The sequence below is a fragment of the Neopsephotus bourkii genome, unplaced genomic scaffold (assembly GCF_033783945.1).
Source record: "Neopsephotus bourkii isolate Nb327-2 ecotype Australia unplaced genomic scaffold, CSIRO-AGI_Nbou_v1 NB_1350, whole genome shotgun sequence".
NCBI lineage: Eukaryota > Metazoa > Chordata > Aves > Psittaciformes > Psittacidae > Neopsephotus > Neopsephotus bourkii.
The window spans coordinates 5,307,104-5,335,012 of NW_026901829.1; the positions used below are offsets into that span (position 1 = coordinate 5,307,104).

At 33.9% G+C, this 27,909-nt stretch overlaps 1 protein-coding gene across 1 annotated transcript in view; it reads left to right on the forward strand.

The window, feature by feature from the left end:
- The window catches only part of NCAM2 (neural cell adhesion molecule 2), a 280,251-nt gene that overhangs the window by 234,669 nt on the left and 17,673 nt on the right, over positions 1 to 27,909 (forward strand). Inside the window, exons 13-15 of the mRNA XM_061366718.1 lie at positions 10,957 to 11,076; positions 12,198 to 12,319; positions 17,072 to 17,252. Coding sequence (XP_061222702.1) covers positions 10,957 to 11,076; positions 12,198 to 12,319; positions 17,072 to 17,252 — 423 coding nt within the window. The remainder of the gene's footprint in view (positions 1 to 10,956; positions 11,077 to 12,197; positions 12,320 to 17,071; positions 17,253 to 27,909) is intronic.

Sequence of the window (27,909 nt, forward strand, 5' to 3'; positions counted from 1 at the left end):
CATTTGAGATTTTTCTTTGGGTGGCAGAAAGCAGAAGCTTTATGAAATTACATGCCAAATATATGATTAATTATTGAATACATTACTTATAAATGTATTTCATGCAGTAATATCAAGACACATCAGAGATGCTTTATCAACATATGCTTATGCTTTTTTACTGAATATTCTATGGAAGGAGACAATAATGTTCAAAGTCATATGGTAGCATAATCAGGCTATGTATGGAAAGCAGTTAAATCTTTATTTAACATGTGTTTTTATAACTTTCCATTATAAAGCAAAATGAAAGGATGCAAAATATTAAAACCTAAGAAATGTTGAAATATTCACTCTTTGTACAAGAAAAGGAAACCTATTGATTGGTGGACAAGTGGCATTTAGCTGCATATCTGAAAGATAAGCATAACAAACAAAAATAATTATTTTTAAAGAAAAAACATACTAAGGAAGTGTGTACAGCATCTTAATCTTATGCAAACTGAAGACCACTACATTTATTATTTTAGTTTTAGCTATGAAGATGTTTTCAAACTTTAAGCACTACTGCTTGTATTTGATTTCAGCATAACTTTTTGCTGTCTGGTTCTTGACAATTTGGATATCAAATCTGAGAGAAGTACTTATTTGTAATTTCACATTCAGATCTCAGCAGGTTCAGGTTTTTTTTCATCTAAGTGCGTTAAATTTTATGTGCTTCATGAAATCATACAATAATTCTGAAAGAAAGGGACCATCTGCTCCAGACCCCCGCAGGTCGCAGCAGGGCCAGCTTCAAAGCTTTGTTGGGGCTTTGTCTTGAGTTTTGAATTTCTCTGTACATGGAAATTTTGTATTAAGTGGCTTGTTTGTGAAATAAGGGGATTTTTAAAGAAGGTCCTGTCTGTACTATATTTTCATATGCATTTAAATCTTATAGTAGAGTAGCATTATAGTAATTATTTTCTGTTACCCAAGATATGTTTTTAAACTGGTGTGATGTGTTATGCCTGGTACTGATACTCTTTTTACTACACATGTCCTTAAAGGGAGTTATGTACATGCCAGTGTACATAATAGATACATGGGTTAGAATTCACATGTACTACGTTTTAGGTTATAGGTTTTGTACCGAAGCATGACTGTATGTACCCATTGATAACTAAAACACTTACCCAGTGTAACAATACATCACCATTAAACTGGGAATTTTAAGATGGATTCTTGAGAGATATGAACCCCATATAATTTATACCTGAAGTATCAGAGATTTTTGTACTTGTTAAATGATGCCATAAGTAATTTAGAACACATTTCTGAGTTCTGAATTCAGTGTCAGCATCTGATTCTCCATTTAGCAGTCTGGTAGGCAGGCAGTTTAAGGCCAGTGAAAACATGGACTATAAAAACCTGTAAACCCAAATCCCCATTATTTAAACTTGTACATCAGCATTTGATGCACAATATGGAGAATATTAAAATGTCACATTATCAAATTGACCAAGTTAGTGGTTTAATTTAGAAACTGTCTGTTGTCAATAGGCAGTAATTGATAATACTGTAAAAAAAAAAAAAAAAAGCCTAGGTGATTCCTGATACCAGTTAATATGCTAATGATACTACTGCCAAGCCTAAACTCATGGGATTTGTTTTTCAAAAGAAAATGGATATTTTCTCAGCTTAAACCAGCTTTGAAATGACAAGAATGTGGGAGTTGCACATATATACAGGATTTACTAACCTATAGTGATGTATGATGAAATACAAATAACATGAATGAAAAGTCCTTAATTTTAATTAATCTAAATTCTTCAGATAAAACATCATGATGCAATTTGGAACATGTCATATGATTAAAAAAAAAAAAAAAATTAAGGAATTGATGCAATTTACAACCAGTATAGATTACTATTAAATGGTAAGAAAAAGACCACTTTTTATCCAAATAAATTTGTATGTATACCTTCATGTGAGAAAGTTATTCAGCCCCTCTAATTCTATCTTCTTTACTATTCTTGGCCTTCATCCAGCTTAATCTTTGCTGTAAAAGTCTCATGTCGATGGAAAGGTTTGACTATAAATAAATGCCTTAAACTAAATTACATGGATGGATTAGAGAACCTAGAAAGCGAGAAGAAGTGTAAAGGGATAGCTAGGTTTAAATATTTCAGGGTTTTATGCAGACCTAAGCCATCAGGAGAATGAAGTGTACTTTTCATGGTCAAAGGTGAAAAAAATGTCATGAGTAGTGAAGAAAACCCAGACAATTTACTTCACAGCATGAGTTCATATCTAAAAGCAGCTGAGTGTTATGCAGATATAACCACTGTCAATATACAAGATTACTCTTCTTTTCAATAGCTTGTAATTCTGTGTTTGCAATTGTGTTTAGTCAAACTGTCAAAGCTCACTGGAAAATGTGATTTATGTTCTTGTGGTGTTTATTTTAAAGACACAGACTTGAAAAGCTGTAAGAACAAATGCAAGATATTTCAATTGCAAGACATATGTAATAAATATTTTAATAAGCAATTAAATGGAGAATAAGTTATTCCAAATATATTTCTCCTAGTATTCCTCTATTAAGTCCTGGCTAGTCCCTAATTGGGCCTTTTCAGGCTTTTTATGATGGCACACTCTCAAGCAGGTTTGCAGCTAACATGCTGATCTGGCTTGTAAAGGTAAATCTCATTAAGTAAAGAATGATGCAATGCAATATTGGATATGAATAACTGATAAATGAGACTCATGGTGAAGCTGCAAACTTTGCCTTTCAAATCTGCATTTGTATTCATTTGCATCTATTTTTTATTGCCAATCTGCTTACAAGAGGTAAAGTGCATTTATGTTTATATGCATTTATACATGTATATAAACTTATGCTGCAATTAGTAATACAAAACAGAAGAGTATTTCCAGGTATTTTCAAGGTCATTGAATGACAGAGTAATTATGGATGGAGTTTTCCACATACAATAATGAGGACTAGCACAGCCCTATTTATACTACATTTCACTATATCATTAAACTAATTTCCTTTTCAGCTCTTTTTTCTCTCTACTGTTTTCTTTCTCCATTAACAAAAAATATAGTGTGCAACAATAGGATGAGGAAGAAAAAAATACTAATTAAAATTAACTTTGCATATAGGATGGAAAAAGTTGTTGAAATCATTCATGTCAATCTTGACATCTTTGCTTTTTCACAGTAGTGAATAATTTAAACGACATTTGGGATCATGCTCTAGTCCCTTTGCTTGTCACTATGAGGATGGCCTCTGATGAGAGCAGTCACCAGGAATTGGTTTATTCTTCTCTCAGATGGTGGTAGTTAGGTTTTTGCCAGCCCCTGCATTTCATAACAGAGCAAGTAGGGTCTTTTTCTCACACTTTGAGTGCTCCAGAGCTGAAAATTGCATGGATTACAGGAGCAAAGGACAGAACTACTGTGTCGTAACCTGCTTCCTAGGTAGCTCCAAGACTGCAGCAACATGCCTTGGTTATGGGACAATTAGTGTTAATGAGAGCTTCCAGTCTGAAAAATCTGGTCAGTAATAATATGCCATTCAAGAGTATAGGAGACTACTTTTGTTGGCATTCAGACTAAGTGGTTTGTTCGAAGCATAAAGTCGACCAAGTAAAATAAGTAGCTTAGAAAAGAGAAAATAATGTATTTAATTTCTAATAATGAATTCAGTGGTATGTTATAGTGCATATTTCTCTGTATACAGGTAAAAGTGAGAAAAAGACAAGTAGATATAAACATATTCTGTTTATTACTGTTAATCCACAGGATTATAATAAAATGTCTTGAAATTTTAAATAGCAGTCTCAACTGAGATGCAATGCTTGCTAACATATATTAATTTGCCTAATATATCTATTAATTTGCCTAACAGCTCTACTTTCCTGAGGACAGTATTAGGAATTTTTGTTCCTTTGTGCTCTGCAGATATACAGAGTTTGTCATATGCAGGTTTAGCATTAAGAATGCCTGAATTCTTGGTGTCTTGGAACTTTGTAAGAGTACTGATAAATTTGTAGCAATGAATAAAGAGTAATTAATTTTCTTAGGTACTTTGGGTCTATCTGGTTGTGAAAGGCCATCCCTTAGTTGTATCTGTGACATGGTGCAGTTTTGTAATACTGTAAGAAAACTAGGTAATTGCATGATGAGTAAGAAAACTAGTACATAACATGAAACGTCTTAAATCTGTTCCAAAGTATTAAATTAATAAAAATGTTATAGCTCTTCAGAACTTGGCTGACAATAGGAAGAAGATGCAGTTGTTAAAAGTAAACTGTTGCCATTATTTTCTTGGACTTCAAAGGCATTTTCTTTAAAGTTTTTTCTTGCCTTTTGTGTGTGTGTGTGTGTGTGTGTAATAAAAATATAACACATAAGAACCAGTAATCAATTACTAGTTTAGGATAATGGAAGTTGTTTAATTTATTATCAAATAAATACACACACACACACACACACACACAATCCTTTGCACAAAAAAAAAGATTCCAAAAAGTATTTCTTAAAAGCTTGTTCTAAAATAATGTATTATTTATTATTTAATAAATAAAATAAAGGTCTACTGTGTACCTTGAGGACGCCTGACATTTTAAAGACTAGGTTATTATAAGAGCGTTTGGTTTTGAAATGTCTTTAAACTGTGTGGTTTTAAAGCTCATTATGTATTTCCATTTTAGCCTAGTTAGAAGGTTTCTCTATGGAAAAGAACACCAGTAAGTTGAAATTAGTAGTGATACCTCACATATTCTAGGAATTTTGGCAGTTTTTTTAAATATGGAAGATTGCTTTTGTTAAAAGTGCACTAAAAAGATTAGCATTAAAAATAACACCACTTTTAACAAGAATAAGAACCAAAATCTATATGTCACAGTTAGATTCTAGCTGCACAGAATTATTACAGAAGAGGATAATCAGTACAGATGGCAGAATTTGTTCATTAAATATTGTATGTTATTGTCAAATTGGTATAACAAAAAAAAATGAAGAAGATATAATAATATGGGCTCTTTTATCAATGGAATTACAAATATCTTTTGTTAGCCTTTAGCCTAAAATATTACAGACAATTAATAATTTTTCATTTTTCTTAACACTAGTATGTGTAAATAAGTTACTTGATATGTAGTGCATTCAAGTATGTTTCTATTTTAAATAAAGGTATGGGAACAGTTTACTGATGCAGTGATCCATCTCAGTAAATTGCTTTTGTTCAAGGAATATTTCTTCTAGGATATTTTTTTTTTGTTCTGGTTTGGTTTTTTTGTTTGTTTGTTTGGGTTTTTTTTTTAATACTGTGTGCTATTCTGTGATTTAGATTAAATACGTGTCCTTTTCAAATAAATCAATCAGAAAAATAACTTCTAAAGAAAACCTATTCATTGTTATAGATATCTTAAATGACAAAACCCATCTTCTGGATTCATGCTGGTTCAATATGTTATAAACTGTGTTGTCAATCCAAAAATTTGCTCTTTTCTAAGGACTTTGGATTACACTCTTGCTTGCTTTATTTTCATTAATTTATAGAACTTCACATTTTGTTACTACGATTGTCCTATTGATTATTTAATCTTTTCTTATTTGCTTTATTTAAATAAAAATGACACTTCTGATTTAGTTTATATACGGACATCCCTGAATCCTACCCAGTAAAAATAAAAATTAAATATATGGAGAAAAGGAGCTTACAGGGAAATTGTGATTTGGGGGCTGAACACAAAATATTAAAGCGAATTTTGCCAAGTGAATTTTTTATATCAACTACTGAAAAGTATTTTAGATGGAAGTTATTCATGTTAGTGAACTTTATATTAATTATACCTGATCTACCACACTGTATATCTTTATTCACAGGTAATTGTTTATAGTCACAGTTAATTAAGCAAATAAAAATTGTATTCCAAGATAATGCAACAATTACATTATAGTGCAAAGAATTATGGAAATTCCAAATAAAGCTATTCTCTGTAATTTTTAGAATGGTTACTTTGATTTCTATGCATATATTTTAGGGAATTACTTAAGGCTTGATATTGTCTCCATATATATTTATGGAAGTTATGCCAATGATTTCACTGGCAGTAGGATTTGCTATCATTATGATTTTTCATATAATGTGCAACTTGAAATATTTTAATTATTAACATTCATGTATTTGTTAGTTGAATTCTGACTTATAGCCAGATGCTTGAATCAGTGTTTATGAAATTAATCTTTATTTGGTCAAGGCAGACAGGTGGAACTGAGGCAGTGTGGCTGTTTCTGCATGTGAATAAACATTTACCTATTTGAAGCAAAATCCTCTTCCCTGTCCCTTTCCCTGTCGTTGTCGTTGTCCCCCGACCCGTATTTCTCTGCTGTGGCAGTTTCTAACTTAATTTTGTCAACACTCCTGTGAGCACACAGAAGCTAGAAAATGAGGTTTTATACTCCTCCTCCTACTTTGCAAACATAGAGAGTACACAAAACAGTGTTGCTCATCCCAGGCAGACAGAGGTTTTGGGAGAAGTTCCTCAGATTGTGTGACATCGACAGAAGTCTGAGACATTTGTACAGAACCTCAATACTGTAATGCCGTAAGTTCCTCACTGCTCTCTTCCCATCTTTCCATGTCTTTTTTTCTGTCCTTAAAAGAACATGAGTCATCACAGAGAGAAAGCTGTTTAGGCTTCATGAAAATGCTATTTATTTTTTCCTCTCCAAGAGATTCCAGTATTTCCAGTGGACTCAGTTTTTTCCGGAGAGTAATAAAATAATGAGTAAAAGGTGCAGCAAAATGCTGCTAAATCAAAGCACTCCACTAACTAACCTGCACCATATTTAGTCTGCATTTAGTACGTGATAATAGAGATTCAGACTACAGGGAAAGAAATAGGAAAAAAAAAATTCCTAACACTTGTAATGCATCTTTGACAGAAATTTTACACTGCTGTCACTGTCTTCTACGAGTAAAGATGGTATTTCAACAATTATAAGTCTGAGATGCTTTGTTTCAAAAATTTATGCCTCCTTTAGGTAGATCTGGCATCCTCAAGGGATTGAATTTGGTACTGAAATAACATTGTTCTATGCAACAGATAGATCTCCAATGAGAAGAATGTATTGACATATTTCTGTTAATTAACCTCATATAAGTTCTACTGTGGGATTAATATAATGTAACTACTATTGGCTCCCTTAACCTTCTTTGCTCTGGTGGTGGTTTATGTAATATATCACAGTCCTTAGAAGAGATCTGAGGTAGCTTTCCTTTGGTGAAAAAACAATTTAATATTCTAGACATTTCCCAGCTCATTCTACTGCAATAAGGTAATATAAACAGTCTACCCCTAGACCAGAAATGCAGCTGGGGATTTCTGGTTTTGTTTTTACTCACTTGGATCTACAGTACAATTTATTTCACAGCAAATCATATGTCAGATGTTGTTTTCCTACAGTTCATCTTGACAGCAGTTAAAATTCTGCAGTAATAAAATCAACTTCTCTAGCTGAAATGCTTACACTCTGTTTGCAATAGGATGGAGTCCTGCATTTTTGTCTATCTATCTTTTTACAGGCTTTTTTTTTTCTGTACTGTGTTTGTCCTTTAATGTTTTGGATTTGCTTGCAAATTAGAAGAATTTGTATAGTAAAAGATTTATTTTTAAGGTTGCTTAAATTTTAGGATTCTTGCCACAGAATAGGTTAAACTGAATTTTGCTGTTCAGTAAAGTTTAGTTCTTTTTGGTTGTTGTGTTTCTCTTTAAATTCTAGTCTAGAAAATAAAATAAAATAAATCCCCCACAATATTCCTTGCATACCCTGTTAAAAAGTATTTCTAATTTTGTTTTAACTCTCTATACAGTACAGTAAACCAAAATCAATATAACTCGTAACTTCTTGTGCCATGATCTTCTCCAAAGGTACCATGTGATTTGAAGTCTGTCTATACTCTTAGAAATGGAAAACACTAAGGTCTGAGCTGTTGTGCATCATGTTAATTGAGGCCAGCAGTACCTGTAAAGTTCACAAGAGTATTATCTGGTTTTGCCTCTTTGAAGTTTACTCCTCAGTGTAAGGAGTTACTGTGTGAATAATCCCAGCAAAACCAATTAGTCTACAAAACTGAATTCTTCAGATGAAGTGTGCAGATACTGTGATTCAGAAGAAAATATAAAACCAGAAACAGGTAGATAGGACAGGCAGAAAAAAAAACTGAAAAAATTCAAGTCTGAAAGAATAAAAGGAATTTCACTTTCATTATATCTGGGATGATGTATGCCAATGAATATACCAATAGCATAATTTACACATACAATATGCAGTGGACCAATTATTTGGGCATTCATATTCTGAAAGTCCTGTATTTCTTTTAGAATATTATCACAATTTTCACACCTAATTATGTCAGTATCATTGAAAACTGTAAACAAAATACCCATTTTGGCTAGGAGTGTGTGCTGTGAACTCTTGCAAGTGAGCTCTGTATATGCAAACATGAGTAAGTTGATTTTATACTTATATGACAGATACATACCTTAAAGGAAAAACAAAATCATATTGTTTTCTTCCATTCTGAGCATATTTAAAAAATGTAAACCACTTAACAAACAGTGGAAGTTTTACTACTCTTAGATTACTTTTAAGCCCTGCACTTTTGTTACATACTGTAGTTTCTTAATCTAGATATCTTTAACAACTGGAGTATCTGAAGTATTCTGATCAAGAATGGTTCTTTTCTTTGTTTTTCAGGAGTAGATAGTTGTGATTTTTTTCCAATGTATAAAATATATTCACATAATACCATCACTGATACCAAGTGGTTCCAGGTTTTGAGAACGTATTTTACTATCAGATTTAGTTCGGTTAATTACATAAATCTGTTTGTAAGAGTTATTGTATCTACACACATAGTGCTGTGCAGGGGATTCTAAAATAGACACTGATTCTTTACTGCATGTAGACGTAATTTTATTCATTTAGATATGCCTCAGGAGTCACTTAAGTGTTTATAGAATCAGATCCTTGGATTTTCTGTAGTTAACATATTCGTGTTTTGTTAAGTGTAGACTCATAGTCATGCTTTTATATGGTTTAAATTTTAAAAACATTTACAGTAACACTAGGTTTTAGTATGCCTCAAGGTTTATTTTCAGTGAAGTTATTCAGCCTTGGAAAGGTAATCATGGCTGAAAGGCAAGGCAAACTGCTACTGCTTGATTTAGGTTTTAAGTTTCATCTTGCCGTAACTGGATGTTATATATAACAATTCCCCTAATTCTATTCTTACTCTTATGATGGTACTTTAGTTTTTCATGACATGGTTATACTTCATAGTTTTATATTTTTAAATCTCATGGAAATATGGTAAAGATAAAATACGCTGGAAGACGCAGTTCTACTGTTTTATTTGCAAGAAAGCAGTTATCATGTTTCAATGGCAAATTCATGCAAAGTGTTCATAATAGAGTGTGAATTATAAAAGTTACTTTTTTTCCAAAATTCATTAAATCCCTTTAGGTTCACATTTAATGGGAGCTCTCTCTGTCTGGTGTGGAAACTAAAGAAATAGAAATTCTAATAAAACCGGACTCAAAAGAATAACGGAGTACGGACAGAAATAATTGCACTTTCATTATATATAACTTGAAAACCAAGCCTAAAGCAACTATTAAAATATTTCTCTATATTGAAAAAAAGTGGGCTACCTAGAGATTGAGGAAGAGGCCATTGGCTCTTTCTCAAGACATCACAGTTCTTTATCCTTTTGTAAGATAATACAGCCCCTGTTTTTTTGGGCAAGACAAATACTGATGTGCTTTTCTGAAGTAAAGTCCCTCCAATTTATGTCCATTCCCCAGTGTGAATCTGACATCTGGAGAGCTTGTCACAGAGCTGGCAAACAGCAAGCAGGCAATTGCTGTAGAGACAATAAAAGGAAGCTTTTTTGTAAAGGCAGGGTAATGATCCAAAAGCTCTCTGTGGATTGAAGTTTCCAAGCACTTATTCAATATCAATATTAGTCATATACCCTACTGTGGTAATATATAATACTGCATTCACATAAAGCATCCATCATCCTTTTTCTGGATTTTGTTTCTAGACTTCTTACTGTACACTAAAGAAACAATATTCTTAATGCTGTATGGTATTCCTTTTAGCAAGCTTTTTCCACTGTTTTCTGCTGATTTCTACTTATGTAGAATCATAGAGATAAGTTCAGGCTGTGTGAGAGATTTCTGCCAGAGATTCAGTCGTGGTTTCTGAAAGCAAGTCCTAAGTTCAGACACTTTAATTTGCTTATAATTTAATATTTATTTCCATAGACTTCCTCTTAAGTATGTACAAACAGGCTTAATACACTTTCGGGTCCTCAGTAAATAATTAAGAACTCTTCCTTCAGTCATCATAGCCATCTGTCATTTTAGGTCTCGAATACGTTATGAAACTGGCAAAGCATAACACCAGTAATTTACCACTAGTCTACGTGGAGATGCATTTAATAGTGTGATCCAAGGACGGTTGATACTGCTGTGCATGAGGGAAAAACGGCAAGCTGTGAACTGTGTGAAGATGGCTGGAATGTGCATCAGATGCTTGTTGCCAACTAGGAGAATGGAAACTGTGATAATTTTTTGCCAGGTTCATGTCTCCTGTGCTCACAATCTGAACATAAAATATCAATCCCCATCAAGGTCCTTAATTGTTGCCTATAGCTTCTGTAACACTGACGGTAAATTCCTTCAGATGCATAACTTCCTCAGTCACACCAATGATTTTATGCAGATGAAAAAAAAAGATGGTACTCTTAGCTATTAACAGGAAAGCTAAGTTTGGTACCTCTGGATTGTGAGAATATGGGAATCATTAAGTTGCAAGTGAAACAAGCAAATTATGAAATTGCCATACTTTTTTTTTTTTTAATATATTGCTTCATCAAATTTTGTTTCAATACTTTTTCTTCTCTCTTAGCAATGGTTGTTCTCAGCAATTTGGAACCAAATACAACATATGAAATCAAAGTAGCAGCTGTAAATGGAAAAGGGCAAGGAGAGTATAGTAAAATCGAGATCTTTCAGACCTTACCTGTCCGTGAGTAATACTTGAACTGTTAAATGTAAATGTAAACAGAATATTTTATCTCCAGATCAGCTAATAATTTAAATTGTGATTCAGTGTGGATAACATATTTTATATTTACACACTACTCCTAAGTGCATAACATCAGTCTTTACACTGTTTCTCAGAAATCGTGCTTTTGTCCTCTTATTCCCTCCCACCAAGTAGTATGAATGAACTTAAATTGGAAAATTTATTCCATTATCTATTATTTTGGGACTTATACAAATTTGTGGTTTGTATTTAGAATCACAAGCCATGAAGCATGTTAAATTAAGGACTTTTTGTCATTTACAGTCATTTACACAATTATTACAAATATTTCTAAGGGAACCATCTTTTTCTATGTAAAAGTAAATTTACAGATACTTTGAAGATAAGACACAAGTACAACAACACACTTTCATTTAGGATCTGATTAAACTTTATAAAAGGCATTGTGTGCAGAAATGATAATTAGTCTGTGAATGTAAATTAGCTAAGTGGCTTAAACTGGCTATTAACCCTTCCATTGTACATTTAAGGTTATATTTATCCTTACATTGCAGAAGAAGTTGGTTTTGCTTTTGGTAATCTTATTAAATTTCTTGTTAATACAGACTACTCTAAAAGTACCTCATTTTGCCTGAGCACATTTATTGAGGAGTTAATTTACCTTATATCTATATTACAGTCTTCCACATGGGACTAGAACTCACGCTTGATATTAAGGGTGCTTTTTTGTAAGTTAATGTTACCCTCAAATTTCCGTGTGAGTAGCAACTTGCAACTTGCCAGCCTAGCTGAATTGATGGCTAAATCATTTCTGAATTAAATTACATCTGAAAATGTCAAAAGATGAAAGGTCTTAAACAAGTACTTCTTTCATACTTCACATAATTTTGTTTCCTTTTGTGTGATAATTAATCCACGTTAGAACATACTCTAAGCAAAATATTTAACACACTTATTAAGGTTGATCTGCAGCGCTTGGAAGTACTATGTTGATTTTAAAGGTTTTGATTAATAACATTGTGGACAAGTTCCCAGATGTAATTTAAGACTTATCTTTTGCTGATTTATTATTATCATCTACTTTTTTTTCTGTTGTTTAGGGGAGCCAAGTCCCCCTTCAATTCATGGGCAACCAGAAAGTGGCAAGAGTTTTAAACTTAGCATAACTAAACAAGATGATGGAGGTGCCCCCATTTTGGAATATATTGTCAAATACAGAAGTGTAAGTATTTCAGATGCTTAGTAATATCTGCTTTTAATATAGCCAATACTGTTGTTATGATTTGAAATGTGAAAAAATGGTTTGCATACTGCAAAAAGAAAATATAGTATAGTATGTTTCCTTTTGTGACTACGTTGCTAATCCAAGATTATGAAATAAAAGATAAAAAAAGAAACAAAAGCACCCTGTTCTTTCTAAAGATATAACTGAGAGGTCATTCTAATAAAAAAGCTGTATTCTCTGTTTTGTTACGTGGTAAATGAGGAACATTCATGTTCATCTCTCAAAAATGCATTAAATTGGCAGACATTGAAATTACATAATTAAGGGTTGTTTAAGAAGCAAATTAATAATCTTTTATAAATGAATCTGTATTGATAGATAGCATCCTAGAGTTAGAAAGCTATACTCCAATGCTCCATATTAATTTGAAATTAAATTATCTGTTCATGTTCCGTATTTTCTGTCTTCCTAGATTCCAAGGTTCAGCTTAAAAAAATCTAAATAATTTCAAATTGTTAGGACTTTCATGAATTTCAGTGTACATATCAGTTCTTTAACAGACATTGTGCAGAATTTTTTTGGCCTTTGGTCAGCTACAGTCTTTTTGGTGTGCTGTCATTCAATGTGGCAAGTTTAGAAAACACACCTTTCTAGCTAAAATATCCTTCCTTTGCTGATTTACTATGTTTAGAAATTACTGGGTTGAAGAAGTAACTATAGAGCTGGTAAAAGCAAAGAATTTAATTCAAAAGTGAGCATTTTCTAATAACTTCTTTGTGTTCTTTTAGGAAGATTATACTACTTTTACCTGACTAGACCCAGTAAAAGGTCCAGAGTGCAATGGCAGATGTACATGTCCATATCAAGAGTCTAAAAGATAACTGGGAATGTAACATCAGATATTTAGGCTTGTTAAATAGAAGCTAGTGACGACTGTATTTAAGAGAAATAAGCAATCTTTGAGAAATTAATTGCACAACGTTTCAGTGTTCCCAAAAAGGAAAAGCCCTTTCCTAATTTTCAATAGCTTTGTTCACATTTCCTGATTTTTCCTATAATGTAACTCTTTGATGGTAGTTCTGGCATTGTCCAAGTGCTAAATCTTGGCATATAGTATGATTTTCATAAGGTAATCAAAGAAGATTGCTAGCTCCAAATCTATTGAGAAAAAATTGGTAGAGTTTTTGAGAGTAGCCTGGGGGCATAAACAGCAGTTATTCTGATATCACGGATCCCAAAATCTTAGTTGACCTTCTTAAACGACTTTCAATCTAGTGAGTGCAGCTGGCATAAAAGAAAAGTAGTTGTAAAGAAGAGAGGGTAATATAATACGCAGTGCAACATACAATACAGTTTCATGGGATTGAGCTTCCTGTTTACATAACAATGCCTCTATATATTTATAATTAAAAAGAAGAAAATAAATTGCTTGGGCATAATATATGAATGCAGTATATGGAATTTAATCGGTGTCTGTAACTTAAATAAGCTAAATGATTTTGGATATATGCTGAATATATTTTGAAACCTGATTTTCATCTAGTGTTTTGTCTAAAGTACAATATTACAGTCTAAAACATCACTCTTTGCATGTATTGTTGAAAGATAAATGTACAGTTTAAGCAGCAATGGTAAACTTAACAGGTTGCTGAAGAAGATAGCTTTTACTTGGACCTCAAATCCATATCTACTTAAGCTTCCAATTGAAAAAACAATTTGATTAAATTAAGGACCATCCTACAACAAAAGAGCATTATGATTTTTTTTTGTGTGGTTTAATCAGAATGAATGGATGCTATCTAAAGTTCTTAATTATCTGTTGACTGCTTCTCTTCTATCTTCCCCATTGGTTGTATTTAATGATCTTTCCTATAACTCTTGCCAGCCTCATTACTAGCACCTGGACCAACGTATTTGCTTGCCTATTTAAAGAGCACATTAGAAAACAAGCTATACATCAGTGTCTTTTTCTTCTTTGTTTTTCATAACAGCCTATGTCTTACTAATAGTTAGTTCCCTCATATTTAATTTTCATGCAGAGTTTGTTGTTGTTTGTCCATTTTGTTGGGGTTTTTTTAACTGGAAGAAGGACAGCCTTTAAGATGCAGCAATTTTATAGCCTGGTTTAGGGCAATTGGTAAGTTTTGTTTTTCTGGAAATCATGTTGCATTCTGTCAAATGATGCTTTCCTAACGTCACTTTGTTTATATTATGGGCAGTAGTTATTATAATCACTTAATTAGAAGCTTCACTTCCTGGCCTGTATTCCAGAGAAGTAGGTACTATGCAATTTTTATGAGCAGCAGCTTCAAACTGATTCCTGGTCTTCCGCAAAGATAGTGAAGACAGTCTTACAAAGCTTCCCTGTTGAAGCCTGAAGCTGATGGCATGCAATGACTTCAAAGTTACCTTAGGATGGAATAGGAGGAGAGAGAGAAAGGTGAGGGAAAACTGTTCCCCAGTAATCAGGTGGGAAAAGCAGTGATGGGGATTCTCTAGATAAGCATCCCATCCAATGCAGGAGGTGACCACCCAACCACATTTCTCATGGTAACTGTAATTTTAATGGGGACCAACTTAAGCTGCCCTTTGGTTGTTCCTGCTTTTAGTGCTGTTAAATTTGGTTGGGCACACATGATGAGGTGCTGGTGTTATGCAGCGGATTTTAAGCTTATCCTGGGTTTAGCAGTAGCAGTCATTTTTCTCCTTCTTGGTAGTTGGTGCAGTGCTGTGTTTTGACTTTCAGCCTGGGAGCAGAGCTGATAACAATGATATTTTGGTTTGGCCAAGGACTTTGTGAGCCTCATGCTCTGCCAGGGAGGAGGGAAGCTGGGAGAAAGCAGAGACAGGACACCTGACCCAAACTGACCAAAGAGGTATTCCATACCACAGCACGTCATGCCCAGGATGTAATGGAGAGTTACCCGGAAGGGCTAGAGACTGCAGGGTTGGAGGAGATATCAGTTGGTGCTTGGTCGGGCTGGGGGGGGGGGTGGGGGAGTGAGTGCACAAGCTGTCTGGCTGGGGTTAAACGACGACAAAGCTGTGTTCATATACATCATTGGGGAATTTTTTATTTCTTTTTTTTTTTTTTTTTTTAAATCTCTAAGTTCCACTTTACCTTGGAATTCACCTTTCCAGATCCTTGGACTTTCTGTGCATTTTAAGACTATGTACATTATCAGCCATTTTGTGCTTTGTTCAGTATTTGTCCTATATTGCACAGACCTATAAGGCATCAACATGATGCAATGAATTCTTGTGAAGTCACTGCTTTAAACTATTGGATTGTCTTCTGAGAAGACTTCTTGATATATTTTGCTGCCAGCTTTCAAGACAGTTGGCATCTCCTTTTTTTTTTTTTTTTTTCATACTGCTTACCCAAGTAGACGCTTTCACGTTGCTGCAAACATTCCTGGAAAGATGTTTTACTCTATTTTAATCATTCCCAGGACTGTCATATCAGTATGGATGCCAGTGCAAAAGCAGCAAGAAAGAGTTTAAGAAAAGGTGAAGTCAGTGTGGAGAAACCATCACACTCAGCACTGATAGCTAATAAGTTAATTCAGCAATGCGCATAAGGGAGTTGTCTGTCACTGTTTTCTCCAGACTTGGGACAAACAGGTACAAGGAGCATGAACTGTCTAATTTTGATGCGATTTTCTTTGATACTTCCATAAGTCAAGAGCAAAGTGCTTTAGCAAGGACCCTAAATTTAAGCTGCTAAGAAGCATAGTAGTCTGCAGCAAAAAGTTATGCTCCCTGTACTTGAAGGGTTTTTTTTGCTGGAAAGTTTTTATCCACTGACTGGCCTGTATTGTTGTGTGGGTTGGAAGTGTGGCTCTCAGCCATAGTTTTTTGCCACTTTATCGTACCTCAGTGTTTGGTAAGAATAGGTCTGCGCAGATTTTTACTGACTGTTAGTGATACTCCTTTGAACAAAAAGGCTTTTGTGTTTGACAGTGGTTCTCATTTGTATAAAGAATAATTAAATATATTATGCAATTAAAGGAGCAATTTCAAAGGTAAGTACTCCAAATTCATGAAATGCCAGAGTTAAGATTGCAACTGAAGTCCTCATTTGTTTCCTTTGTACAGTTAATTATCTGAATTTAAAGCTTTTTTTTCTCTAGAATACCATCTTAATGATTTACATGTGTCTCAGCAGTGTAGAGATAGGACTGCATACTTAGTTGTGTTTATACTGTTGCATACAACCTAGTTTGCAAACTATTGCTATAGTACCACATACTACTAGAGTTAGTGTATATTTTCATTATATAACTAATGTATGATCTTGTATTCATGAACAGTTCAAGTTTGGATTTAATGGCAAGTTTATCTTAAAGAACATTGATCAAAATGTAATCAAAGCATCTATATAAAGTAAACCTTTTACAGAATTTACTCTTAGCAGCATTAGTAAGTAATTCCCCTGCTGTTCCCCAAGATAAACATCAGTATTACAGCAATGTATAAATTGAAGCCAGAAGGTTTAAATAGATTGCCTACAAAATCCCTAAATCCACATTATGGAAACATGATTTGGAGTGGTCAGATTTGCCAAAAGACCAAAAGCCTGATTACTCAGAACTCCAAAATTAGATTATTTGTATGTTCATAACCTCTGTAAATGAAACTCCATATTTTTTGTGCATCATGTAGACACATAGTTTGTGTGTGTTGTACAAATAATACTTATAATACTCTTGATTTTGAGAATTTAAACTAATATTTGTATATTTACAGAAAGATAAGGAAGACCAGTGGCTAGAGAAAAAAGTGCAGGGTAGCAGAGACCACATCATCTTAGAACATCTTCAGTGGACCATGGGTTATGAAGTACAAATTACAGCTGCCAACAGACTGGGTTATTCTGAACCAACATTGTATGAATTCAGTATGCCACCAAAGCCCAACATTATTACAGGTAAGTTAATTTTGGAGTGTCTTCTGTCTATAAACTGTTTGCTACTCATAGCACACAAATATATGTAGGTGAGCATAAGGTAACTGAAGTCATCTTTAACTGACAAAGCCTGAGACACCATACTCTTATTAGCAAAGACATGATTTAAAACCAAACCCTTGAATGAGACCCTCTTTCTTACTTTTGTCTTAGTAATAAAGTCATTTGTAAGTACAGAACACTGAATCTTCAACCCAATTGATGACAGGTAATAAAGAATACAGTATTTACTGTATATACAGTATATACGGTATTTACAGCAGACAAATTGCAATTTGTCTACTGTAAGAAACTTGGTTGATAGAATTCTTGATTTCAATCCTATCTCTGCATGTGCTTCAAGATATATATGTATATATATTCACATGTAATAAAGGTAGTTATTTTGCGGTCTGATGAGGTTAAGACTTCAAATAATCTTGTTTGGATGCCGTCTTATTGATTCACCCTAACACGGTAAGAATACAGCCTTCTGTTAGGCCCATTTACAAGCATTGAAATCTGCAGAAATGTTGTTCATATTTTTTAAGTGTGTAAATAGGAAGGTTTGGAAATTTTTTAAGGAAAACTGCTTAGTACTTAAGAGTGAGTGTGCTATAGCAACTAGTTTATCAAGTTTTAATGCTACCCAACATAAAATTATGTATGGTGCAACAGTTCAAAATTATTTCATTCAGAATAAACCAAAAATATGATGGTAATTTATATTACAGGTTGGTTTAATTTTTATAAAGCATATATTATGAGGAAGATATTGCAAACATTTTATCTAAATTATGAGCTGATATCTTTAAAAATGAATTCCAAATTAGATCAGTGTCATCATTACCATTTTAAAATCAGGTGTTAGGTCCTCTGACATAGTGCTTTCTGTATGCTATATATTAAACTGTTGCAGTATTAGAATCAAATTAAGATCACGCCAAATAAGTATAGTGGTTCATATATTAACATGTAGACTATATCACTGCCTGTGCTTGTATTTGAACATCTGACAAGCATTGATCTTAGTAAAGTGGTGATGAGTTTGAGTCAAAGACTACTTTGTCATCAAAAAAGTTTGAAATAACAGTATCTTTTTTTTCTGTCTATTGAAAGTTTTCTTCAAATATATTTTTAGGGAAGTTATCTCAAGGTCCGTGCAACAATTTGTTGATATTGAAAGCATTGTTACGTGCATTTATAGAAAGGAATAGGCATTTGTAATTCAATAATAGGTTCAGATCCAGTTCTAGTACAGATATTTGGTTTAGCCACTTGAATTGCAGGAGTGAGAGGTGATTTGCATTTTGATTGAAATTCAGGGCCTCAGTAGGCCCTGTGTACTTGTTTTTAAAGAGATTGCTTTAAAAACAGATTAAACACAGTGCCTCGTGATTGCCGTCATTCAGAAAAACAAAAAGGAAAAAGAAATGTAGGAAAGACTGTTGTCCAAAGGAAGTAAAAATATTTTTCAAGCAGAAGAATAAATAAAACCCTATTTAGGTAAATGGAAGGGGTAAGCCATGCAATCTAACGTGAACCTGTTACAATTATTTGATATATTCCACATAACTGCCACAGCTGCTGTAACTTTGAGCAGCATGATATGCCTCTGTAAATGATAAGGGAAGTGGTCTCTAGACATTCAAGTAAAAAGCAGCTTAGTTAGTTTAGTTTCAGAAGACACAACATTTTTATCTGAACACAGGTTTATAGATATTTAGGGACTTTTTCTTTTTAGTGCTCTCCTGTAACCTCAAGTACTTGTAAGAAGCCTGTTACACTATTTAATATCAGGACTTTTTTATATGAATGTTTATTGCAATTGTGATTGTGGAACTGATTATTTTCCTTGACAACTATTATTTCAAAGACTGAAAAGAGTGTGAAATTCCCATTATAAGCACATTCTGTAAGCGATTTTTAAAGTATGTCAAAAGACACTTAGAATCAGTGGAACATTAATGTTCATACTCATGAGTTAGTATGGTTATCTTGTTTTGAAATGGTATAATAGTACTATTGGAATATAATACATATATGTAATGTTGCAAATGTATAAACCTACTCTTTCAAAACTTGATAGATAATGCTCAACTTTGAGGGGAATACTTTCTGGTATCAGTCAACTTGGATGATGCACTATTTGTCTGCTCTGAGCGTTAGGTATTTGCAGCTAGACATCTACAATGAGGTCCTAATAAAGACATAGGCAACAGGAAGGAAATATGACTTTTGAATCAAATCTGCATTCCCTATCCTGTGCTCACTTAGCAGGTTCTGATGACTGAGATACCTTTCCTAATTATTCATGTAATTACTAGGAACCCCAAAGGTTTTCTTATCTATGTGCCCAGATCTGTGACACTTCATCTGAACTGTTTCTGTCTTGCTCTAAATATAATTAAAAAAACAAGTTATCTCTAGAACCTGTGTATGCAATCTCATGGATATTACCTATCCCAAGACAATTTGGGGATCATCAAAATATATGATACTATTTTGGTGAAAATGTGTGGACACTAATAAAATTAATTAGAGAACTAGAGAGAGAATGGAGGCAGGGGTACATTTGTTTTCTATCAATACGTGCTTACGAGGGAAATTAGAGTTATTACAGTAAATAAAACTGGCTCTAATTGCTGCAGAAGGAGTTTGATTATGTTTTCAAGAGCCATTGGATATAAGGCAAAAGTAGTAATCCCTGAGGGCAGGGAGCAGAAGCCAAAACTCTACTTACCTGGGCACCGAATCCACAACTTCTGGTTGCTAGGGAAGTGCGCATGTACCAGCTCCTGGCTGGCAGTCAAATTCTTTAATAACACAATGTGATGATCTTCCATCAGCAATCTTAGGTCTAGGAAGGAGCTTGAGACTGAAAATTGCTGTCTGGCATCAGTGAGGTATATAAATGAGACAGACATTCCTTTAAATTTTCACACGGTTAGCCTTTGCAGTCTCCAACTATAGACCTACTTGATTTTGTAACTTCTATTCCTAGGCCTTTAACACAGTCTCCATTCACTGAATCCCACAAATTTGCTACTTACTTGTCAAATTTGTAATCCTAATGCAAGTTTCCTGGTTTACTGAAAGGTTTATCAGTGGAACCTTGCACCGACTTTGAGAAATACTAAACAAGCCACATTCTTGAAACAGCCTTAAATAAATGTATGTATGTTCATGTATGTGTATATGCTTGTAGTTACACATGACTGTGTATTATATCTACATATATACAATTTTACTTTCTATTTTTTTGAGTCAACAATTCCATCTTTGTATTTCATTTTTTACTTAGGCATATGAGCATGTATTTAACAATCATGCATTGAAGAAAGAGTGGCATAGTCTTAATGTGGTGTTCTATGTATTCCAAAATCGCACTATGGATCCTAGTGGGCAGTACTTGTGGGCAGGTGCAAATCTCAACAGTGATTGCCTCTCAGTGAAGTCTTTACCAGATTTTCAGTACTGATTTGTGATATTTTAGAAAATATATAATGTTAAGCTGCTTCTAGTCCTGTGAGGAAAAAAAAAAAAAAAATCTCAAAGGAGCTGTTTGCCTTCGCTTTTAGCTCTTTCTCAGTGTTCAAACAGCATAGACTAACCTCTGCAGCCGGAAGAAATCCCTTGACTAGGTGCCACCAAGAACAACCAAAGTCCATAAGCTCCCAGAGCCAACACTACAGCCCATTTGTATGGCTCCATTTGCTCATTTGCTCCTTAGCAGTGCAGAGATGGAGATCCTGTCTTTGTACTGTGCAGCTGGTACAAAATTGTCCAAATCTGTCATTCTGAACCATTACTATTGCAAACTGCACATCTGCAGTTTTATATTAAGTGAATCTTAAAAGAAGATTAAATGAAAGGTGTTAAGGAGGATACATTCTTCAAATGTTAGAAAAAATGTCAGAAATTAGAGGCAGAAGATTTATACAGGTGCCATCTCCCAAAAGACTTGTATCTAGTCAGTGCTGTGTCTCTGGAAGGACAGTAGATATATTAAAAATGCCTGCAAGTTGTGTTTCATCCCAAGTTTTTTCTTCTTAATTATAAATTAATAACTCGGTGCAGTAGTGAGCAAACGAGAAAAGCATTTTGCGATAAGACTCCCTTAGACTTATTTTTCTCACTTTGTGATACTGGTTGGTTGGGGGTATTTTAGCTTCTAAAGCTGCATAAATACTCAGAGTATTCTTTTATTAACATCACTGGAAAAAAATAAGGCAAACCACTTGTGCATCTCGTTTACTTTTTTTTTTCTATGCGTGACTCTTACCAATGCTTAAAATCACATAGTGATAAGCAAAGAGGAACAATCTAAAACATGGTATTTTCTCTCATCGTCACTACTAGCGGAAATGTTACTCTTCAGGCTAAATGTTATTTTTATAAGTAGGTATTACAAAAATGCAGCATTAGCATCTCCAGTGGTGTTGAAGTAAATGAAAAATAAAAATAGTTCTTATCAGTGCTTCAGGTACATGTGTATATATACATGTATATAAATTTGTGTATATATATTTTATGATGTATTGCACAGACAAAGTAGGGGCGTTGAACTATACGGTGTTTTATTAGAATAGAAGCTAGGGTAATGAACTTTTTCATCCAGAAACTGAAAATGACTAAGTACAGAAAAATGTAAATAAGTTTTCCTGATGTCCACAATTTTCTCTAAGGGTGAGTCATTTGATTTTTCTCTCAGCCAAGCAATTCATTGCTTTTTTTTTTGGATAGAAAATAAATTCTGTATGATCCCATCTGTTTATCTGGAGTAGGCTACTGTTTGGAGTAGGCTACTGTTCCTGTCACAACTTGCTGGCAAACAACAGACTATCCTGCTGCAGGTCCTCTCTTTATCTCTCCCATCCCTTCAACCCTGACCCATGGGCTGCAAGAGACTTCCTGGGACATACCATCCCTAGCTCTGAAGGGAAGCATAACCTCCCTTTTCTCCAAAGGGCTGACTTGATCCTGGCCATGCATCAGCTATGAGAAGCCAAAAAGCAGCCTTCTTCATTCTTTTTCTGTACCCTACCACAAAAATACATAATATTTGTTGACCTACTGTAACAATGAATAAAATTTCAGTCTGAATAGTTCTTGTGTCTTTTGAAGCACTTTCCTTAGATTTCAGATAATATCAGATCTGCTTGAAATTAGATTTTACCTGATTACAGCCAAGCCTCAAGGTCAGGGTATCACATAAAAGTGTGCTTGCACAACCAAGGCCTCAGCTGTCATTACCGTTAGCCTTCCTTGTTGCAGGAGCACATAGCTGGCTCGTGCTCAACTTGGTATTCAACTTGATGCCTTTTCTGCAAAGCTGCTTTCCAGCTGGGTGGCCCCCAGCCATATACTGGTGACAAGGGTTGTTCCTTCTCAGGAGCAGGATTTTGCACTTGTTGAATTTCATGAGGTTACCTGTTGTACCATGAGTTACCTGGTTACTGTGAACCACATGGTGTCTTGGCCACTCCTCTGAAATCTCTGTCATCAGCAAATTTGTGCCATCATCCAAATCACCGATGATGTTGAACAGGATTGGACCCAGTATTGACCTCTGGGGTCACTGGACTCCAACTAGATAGGACAGCATTGGTCAGCATCCTCTGGGCCTAGCCTTTCAACCAGTTTTCAATTCCACCTCACAGTCTGCTTATCCAGCTCAGGTGAAGAGAAGCCCTTGTCAGGTACAGTGTGTTATTTTGGAAAAGGTCCACATTTTGAGGAAGAGTTAGCTGTGGGGTAGTTTCAGCAGTTGGCTTCTAGTACTTATTCTTAGTTTTAGGAAATGTTATGTTGCATCATTAAAAGTTACATTAGGAGAAGTGAGGGGATTTGCAGTGAGCTTCCTTTGTGGTCTTATTTCCAAAGAAAAAGGCTGCCAGTAGTTACCTGAGCTAGGACTAAAATTCATTACTTGTGGTTTTCAAATTGCCTGTTTAAATCTCCAGAAAAAGAATTTAATTATATACTAATTCTTCAGGAAAAACATTTTGTCCTGAGTTTCAGCCTATGGCTTGTAACCACACTGCCTGTCCATGTATATGTGTATGTATACCTGCGCAAACATCCATTAGTTTGTGCCTTCTGGTAACTTTTGAATGCAGTTAACAATTTCACTAAATTTGGCAGAGAACAGAGGCTTCAAAAATAATACATTCCTGTAAACCTTTTTAAAATAGGTATCTGAAGATAGAAGTAAAATTCTTTGTAGCTCAATAAGAAAAATATTAAATTAGAAATTTACACACTTTTAAGAACCAAAATAATTTTGGAAAGAATAGTTGTAACTTTTTGCCCCTTGATCCTTGAACCAGCTTAGATAGAAACAATAAATTTAAACCAGGAAAGAAAAGAAAAAAACATAAGGAATTTGAAGATCTTTCCAAAGGCAAAAAAAATCTCCACTGCAGTGATCAGAATTTTAAAGGCCATAATGGGTGCCTCTTTTGAACAATTTCGTTCTTTACAGGTTTCCTTAGTCTATAGCTTTGACTAGTTAGGTTTTTAGTTACATCTCAAATGAAGAACAAAATGTAGTAGTCAAAAAAGAAGGCTTTGAGGATGTTAGTCTTCTTGTAGCTCTGATCATATTCCCAAGGCAAGGAAGAGCTGCAGCATTATTCTTGTGAAGTTATCTGCAATATTTTCTCATAGGCTATAGGATATTTTTATTCCAAAATTAGAACTTGAAAATTAAGACTTTGACTTTTGTTCAGATCATAATTCTAAGTTAAAAATATGAAGCAAAGTCTTCAACATGTACTCCTGTATTGGAAGAAGAATTTTTTTATTTTCTGAAGTTCTGAAGAGAGAGATTAAATGTATCTTTGTTTTGTCATGCTTTGACACCACATTTAAATGTCATGTGGTGTCATGCTTTGAGAACAGGAGCTGGTAGGAATCCCACCAGTCAGATAAATTAATATCCAAAACTTCAGAAAGATGACAGCGCCCACAAAGCCTATTTGTTTTTGTTTTGCATACCAGTACTAGAATTTGCTGAGTGAGAGCCATTTCTCATCAAATCCTGGAGATGAGCATTGTTGTAACTCACAGGGCATGTTCTTGCTGTAGGCTGAAAACAGCTGTGTTTGCTCCATTCCCTGCAAAGACAGTTTTCACATAAAAAGGGATAGAAGTTGCTAACAAACAAACATAGAACTCTCAAAAAAAGAGGGAGAAAAAGACTCTATCAGTATCATCAGAGAGATCTTCATAGACAAAAAAAAAATATATTTTATAAAATACAGTTCTTACAGTACAGGTGATACAGGAATTAACTACTGCTGAATATTAGAAATACAGTAGAATGCTAGAAAAAAACAAATGATTGTCAAGGAACTACTCTGTTTTCCCAGAATTTATGCTTGAAAAGCAATTTCTTTTTTTTTTACATTTTAACTTGTGAATTTAAGCTTATCTTTTTTAATTCTATAAGAAAAAATAAAATCCTCACAGATGTTAAAATATTGAAGTGCTAGGCCCCAGTTTATACGTATGGTACTCTTACTCACCTAGAATTTTTATTGTAAGTAATTGATAACATTATATTTCTTTATACTTAAAGAAAACCCCAAATGTCAGGTAAAAGATTAAATTGTTAGATATAGTCCCTAAAAATATTTTTAAATTGTCATTCAAATAAATTTGGAAGTTCAGTGTGTCAAAGTTTGCTGTTTTGGGGGTTTTTTTTGCTTGGAATATAAGGACCAACTATTTAAATCTCAATAAAAATCAGTTTGTGAATTTTGAACATCTTAAGCAATAATAATTCCTTTTAAAATGTGTATCATTGAAAACACAACAGTAGAAATATGTGTGAGGGTGGGGTAAAGTTGGTAATAGTTCTTAGTCTTTTTATATTACTGTATTTTTTACTTAATAGTTACCTACACTGAGATGTATATTTGTGCAAGAGGGACATTCATGTTATAAGAGGATAATTCATCCATGTCCCAAAGAATGTTTTGTACCAGAACATATTCACAAAGCAACAGTTCTGTGATTTAAGCAAAGTCTGAGGTGTGCTGCAAAAAAACCCTGAAAGACTCAAATCCTAAACCCTAAAAATCCTTCGATTTTTTGAGTAGCACATAAATTCTGGATCTTGATTACATGGCAAGAGAGAATGATTTATCTACCACTTGCCTTTCCCTTCAGCTCTCTAGAATAAGAGGCATACTCCAATATATTTGTGCTAAGATGTCACAAACCATCTTCTGCACTGATTTTAACCTTAAATAAATTCTTTTAAAGCTTGAATTTATAAGGGACGAATATGATGCAGTTTAAATGAAAGATGGGGGCTTAACAGTTTTCATCTATGTCCATTATAGCTTAGTAAAGTTCACTTTTTAAAGTGGGTAAGTCAAGATGTAACCAAAATTATTGTTCATGCTACACAGTGTTTTCTACATTTCAGTTCCTTTTGAAGTCTCTTCTGAAACAGTAGCCTAACACTGATATTAGTCACTGTCCATATAATCACTGTGTCACTGTAGCTGACAAAAAAAAAAAAATATTCATTCAAGAAGATTAAGATGTTTAAACATGTACTGTGTTGCATAAACCTGACTATATTATATGCCAAAAAGTAAACTTGAAATATAAATATTAGTAGAAAAGAATGTATGCAAACTTTATTTGCACTGGATTGCATTCAGACATACTGTGATGACTTTAATTTCTAAGTTGCAAATTTTGAAAAGCAACTGTGTTTTGTTCCCACCCTAGTATTAATGTTAATATGTAAATACCCAGCTGCCTCTGCTAACTGCAGTGGTCATATGTGTTTTCATATTATCGATGCTGGTTTTAACAGTGGTCCATTCTGGACTCCTGTGATTTTTCAGGAACAAGTTCAACTTTTTAGGAAGAAGAAACAGCTAAAGAAATTTCTCTCTTCTTTATCTCCATGTGTGATTGGAACCTTCTTTTTTATGTAATTACTTACTTTTTTTACACTTTCTTTCAGCCAATGGGCTGGTGTTTGTTGTTGCTTCAAATAGTCAGCATTTCTGATAGATGTTGCATTGTAGTTTCCTGAGTTCCAGGTACCTCCAGCATAAAAGGTGCGTGAAAGATTGTACTGAGGTTGTGCTTGGCTGACTAGTTTCGAATCACAGGATGAAACGAGAGTTGGTCTCATGCTTCAGATTAAATGCTTAAATAAATGGTTTTCAAGTTCAACCAAATAGTTCAGCACTTCAGCTGCTGTGGAGAACCACATGTTGCCACTATTAAGGTATATAATTTGAGTACTTTATTATCCAAATTTGTCCAGAGCAATTCAATGGTTACCATTTCATGCTAAATTTGATCATTTGATGTTTTTATTAGAATATCTTTCAAGTGATTGTCTTTGCCACAATATAAATATTAATTACTTTTTTCTTTCCCATTGTAACTTTTTCCCTTTTGATGCTTTATTTTTCATGCTTGTGTCAGCTTTTTAACTTCTATCTCAAATTTACCTCTTTTTCACACTCTTGATTTTCTGTAATGATTCTTATCTACACAGATAGCTGCTGTGAAGCTACTACACATGAAAATGGAGGCCAGTCCCTGCAGCTGAATGCTGCCGGTTTCTCTTTCATTGTAGTCATATGTTTCTGGTGCATGTTTTGATACTGTTGATAAGGCAAGCAGTACGTTTTCTTCCTTTCTGTCTTCATTTTATAATTACAGGAAAATAAACAGAGTCCTGTATGCAAAATTATACTTTTCTATAGCTCTTTTAGAGTTTTCATTCGTAGTTAAGATCCTAAATAGTGTAATTATTTAAATCTCTGCATGCAAATTTCTTTATCTGACTTTTTGAAAAACTTTTAAGTTCTGTGACAAATTCAGCATATGATACTTGGCTGTTCTGTCTGACAGAACTTGGACCATGTGATTTACAGAATTTGTTCAATATGATTTTATTATACTTTCTAAACTATATTCTGATTATAAGAAATCTATGCAGTGACCTTACTGTTGTGAGTTGCATGTTTTTCCAGATACACCACCAACTGGTCTTTCATAAGAGCATTTTTATTCTGTATTAGTCATTTTCACTGAGTTGTATTTATGTTAGCTCCTTCCATGATGCACTTAACACTATATGCTTAATATAGACATATTTTATAGTTTCTAGGGAATTTTAACAAACGTTTCTTTCTTAATTTATCACATATTAATTGCTCTAGTTCATAGTATTTAGTTTCACATATTTTTCTGTGTCTCTCTCCAGCCATCCCTCCGCATATAAAATAGGTCTCTGCCCACCAAATGCACTTCGTGTGCTGTATTCCATTTCACGGCATTTGTTGGACTTGAAGCTTCAGGGGACTCAATTTTGACCTTTGGTAGAATAGGAAATGTAGTTTTCCCTATTTTAGACATTAAAAGAATGGCTTAAAAACTCTAACTAGAACAATGTACAGAAAACCTCAGAGAAAGGTTCATTTAGTAAGAGTTGACAAAGATTGCACAGCATATATTTGATTTCATGCAGTTGACTAAGATTATGATTGATTCATGGTGCATACAAAATAACCCAATAAAGCAACGTGCTTTAGAGCTAAGGCAGAAGTACATATTTATTTTAAAATACTTCCCTTCAAATTGTTACTAAACA